Below are 3,088 nucleotides of genomic sequence, written 5' to 3' on the forward strand. Positions count from 1 at the left end.
TATTTGCATAAGGCATAAAAGTATCTTATTTTTGTTGATCGAAGTACTTAATTGGTGACAGTGGCGCCCCAACAAATTTGGTGGCCTAAAAAAATTTTTTCTAAGGCCCTTACCAAGAGTTAAAGAAATTAAATTGTAGAATTTATAATTTTTATTTTAAAATTTACCGAGAGGTTATCATGTTTTATATATGAAACTATAATACTTTGGATTTTCAATTAGAAAACAACGTGATGTCGTGATGCATATAATACAGATTCAAGGTAGATAGCTAAGGAAAAATGAAAACAAAATAAATAAGAAATAATATGGAGAATCAACAAAAATAAAAATACAACTTAAGTGAGTTGGAGTCGAACTTGGATGGGAGTTGGAAAAGCTTTAATTTTAAAAGTTAAAAAACATGTAGAAACCACTAAGCTAGCATGTAATATTGTTTCTTTTATCAATTACACATTATTAGTAGACGTTTCTTTATATATAAAAATAGTTAATTTTAAATGAGGATCTTATTTTCTCGAGAGCCTCAAGCCCAAGCTTAGCCCAACACTACTGTTGGGCCAGCACTGATTGGTGACTTGTGGTTAACCTCCACCTATACAATTTAAATAATAACTTATTTACGTGTATTAATGAAACCTACCTACCTTATCAAATACAAAATCTCACATAAAGAACACCAGATTGTATTAATATTATTAAAATATGAAACAGAAAACAATCTCCACATGCAAAAATGAAAAGTTAAAGCACACATTACATCATGATGTGTGTCATGTCTCATTTCTTTTGATCACCATGTCATGCATGGCCTATCTGGGATTCCTCAAACAGTATAAAAAGTTTCCAAAGATGATATGAAACCGTGTAATAGAAATCAAAAGATAATAATATAAGGGCCCCTAATAATAAAGCTCCCATTGTCTCCACTTTACAGCTTAACATGATTAATAAATAAAAAAAAGTTCACCAATCTGATCATCCACCACTTCTATGCAAGGTTCCTTAGCCTGGTCACCTAATCTTCAACCTCTTTTCCATTCTATTATCATTATGGGTTCATTACCAAACCAACTAAAGCTCCACCGTTAATGTTTCTTCTCAGGTCAATTCATTGACAGAATTGTGTTATCTTACTTTATTCTGTGATGTCATGTCTAACAACTAGTAATCATGGGACTTTGGTGACTCATACAACTTAAAGTTTTTATGTTTGCCAATCTTTATATGGCTATATATATTCATCATTCAAAACACATTATGGAAGCAACTCAACTATCAATTAGCTTCTACAAGTCAAAACATGGATTCCAGATCGTTAAAACACGTTACTGGAATCCTGATCACATCATCGAAGGGGTTATTGTTGTCTAAACCATATCAACCTCATTACGCTCTTTCTACCGCAGCTTCCAAGATCAACGGTTTAGAAAGGGAAAACAGTTTTGCAGTCTGGATTAAAAATTATGGTAATTAGTTTAATTAGTTATATGACTATTTCATACAAAAGTTATATATATATAGCAGGCTAGTCCTTTTTTACCTATATATATATATATATATTATTGAAATTATCTAGAATTCTCATTACCTTAATAATCAAAAACAACCAAACGATTTACAGTGAAGTGGCAGGTAAGCGGGCAACAAGCTGCGCCGCAACCCTCTTTTGGATAGCAATTGCACATATATATATCTGATGCTGTTCTTATTTTTGTGATATGCAGTGAGTCTAGGACCTAAACTGATAGAAATCATGAAACTTAAGTTGAGTTATGGTGCAAAAATCATTCAATTTGGAAGCCAAGATAAAATATTCAGGAAAAACTTTAGTACGAAAGAGAAAGAGAGAGTGTTGCAGGCTTCTCAATGTTACTTATATACTACAGCAGGTGCAATTGCAGGACTCCTTTTTGTCTCTACAGAAAGGGTTGCATTTTGCAGTCACAAGCCCATCAAAACATATTCTACAACTGGCAAGCTGCTAAAGTTCCAATATAAGGTAGAAGGTTTGAAAAATATTGTTTTTTTTTTTGCGCATGCGAATTGCGAGTGTGGGTGTGTATATGTAGTGTGTTGAGATGCTAATTGATCTAATTTAATGTGTAGGTTTCAATCCCATTAGAAAAGATTGATGGAGTAAATAAGACTGGGAACATGAAGAGACCATCAAACAACTACATGGAGTTAGTGACGGTGGATGACTTCAACTTCTGGTTTATGGGGTTTATGAATTATAAGAAAACATTGAGAAACCTTCATCATGCAATCACTCATGTTTGCATAAGCAGTTGATGATAAATGCTGCTCCTTTGGTCAGATGTTAAGGGGTTATTTAAATGTAAAAAGTCTTATAAAAGCCATAACTTATGTTTTTTTCAAAAATAATTGAGATTACATTGATTACGGACTACAAGAAGATCTATAACACTGGCTTAAAATGGTCTTAGAAGTAACTGTTCCAATACCGAGTCGATATGAACACAAATGATAACACACACAATTTACTCAGTAGCCTCCAATATTATTAATCAGGACAATATAACTCAAAAACATCAATTACAATTCTCACACACAATCGTAGACTTGATCATGTATTTATAATGCTAATACAACTTAGCTAACAAGTAATCTCATTAACCCTAGCTTAGTTATTAAGAAAATCGCTTAAGCCCTCAACCAACTACTTGAAGTCACTTGGCCCGGCCCACGCCCCTTGTGTGCCGATTCAAGAATTATGCCAACAATCACCCCGTAATTTGTGAATCAAATTTGGTGGGTATTCAACTCCAAGCTTGCAACTTTTTCTTGATTCTCTTGAGGCTCTTCTTGATATCTTGCATTATTCTTTGGGCTATATTTACCTTGAATAAACACATGCTTCTTGCAATCATTACACGTCCTTCCTTAGGCTTGAATCCCTTGCTTGACCCCTGTTTTGAATTCTTGAACATTCGTCTTTGTACTTAAATTTTGGGTTTAACAGTTGAACTTGGATCTTTGAGCTGATTCTAACCCATACTTGGCTTATCGTATGCCAATCCAACTCCTTGTAGATCCCAACTTGCAAAATTTTTAATTCCAATCA

At 33.5% G+C, this 3,088-nt stretch overlaps 1 protein-coding gene across 1 annotated transcript; it reads left to right on the top strand.

The window, feature by feature from the left end:
* Nucleotides 1-1,303: 1,303 nt before the first annotated feature.
* Nucleotides 1,304-2,359, top strand: LOC143601237 (GEM-like protein 7). Its single transcript, XM_077078699.1, has 3 exons — nt 1,304-1,469; nt 1,728-2,002; nt 2,110-2,359. Exons 1-3 carry the CDS (start codon nt 1,304-1,306, stop codon nt 2,293-2,295), a joined length of 627 nt encoding a protein of 208 aa, XP_076934814.1. The 3' UTR covers nt 2,296-2,359.
* The last annotated feature ends 729 nt before the right edge of the window (nt 2,360-3,088 follow it).

This window comes from Bidens hawaiensis, unplaced genomic scaffold (genome assembly GCF_021521415.1).
Source record: "Bidens hawaiensis isolate Kalapana, Puna unplaced genomic scaffold, B.hawaiensis_p1.1 tig00055953_1, whole genome shotgun sequence".
NCBI classification, from domain to species: Eukaryota; Viridiplantae; Streptophyta; class Magnoliopsida; order Asterales; family Asteraceae; genus Bidens; species Bidens hawaiensis.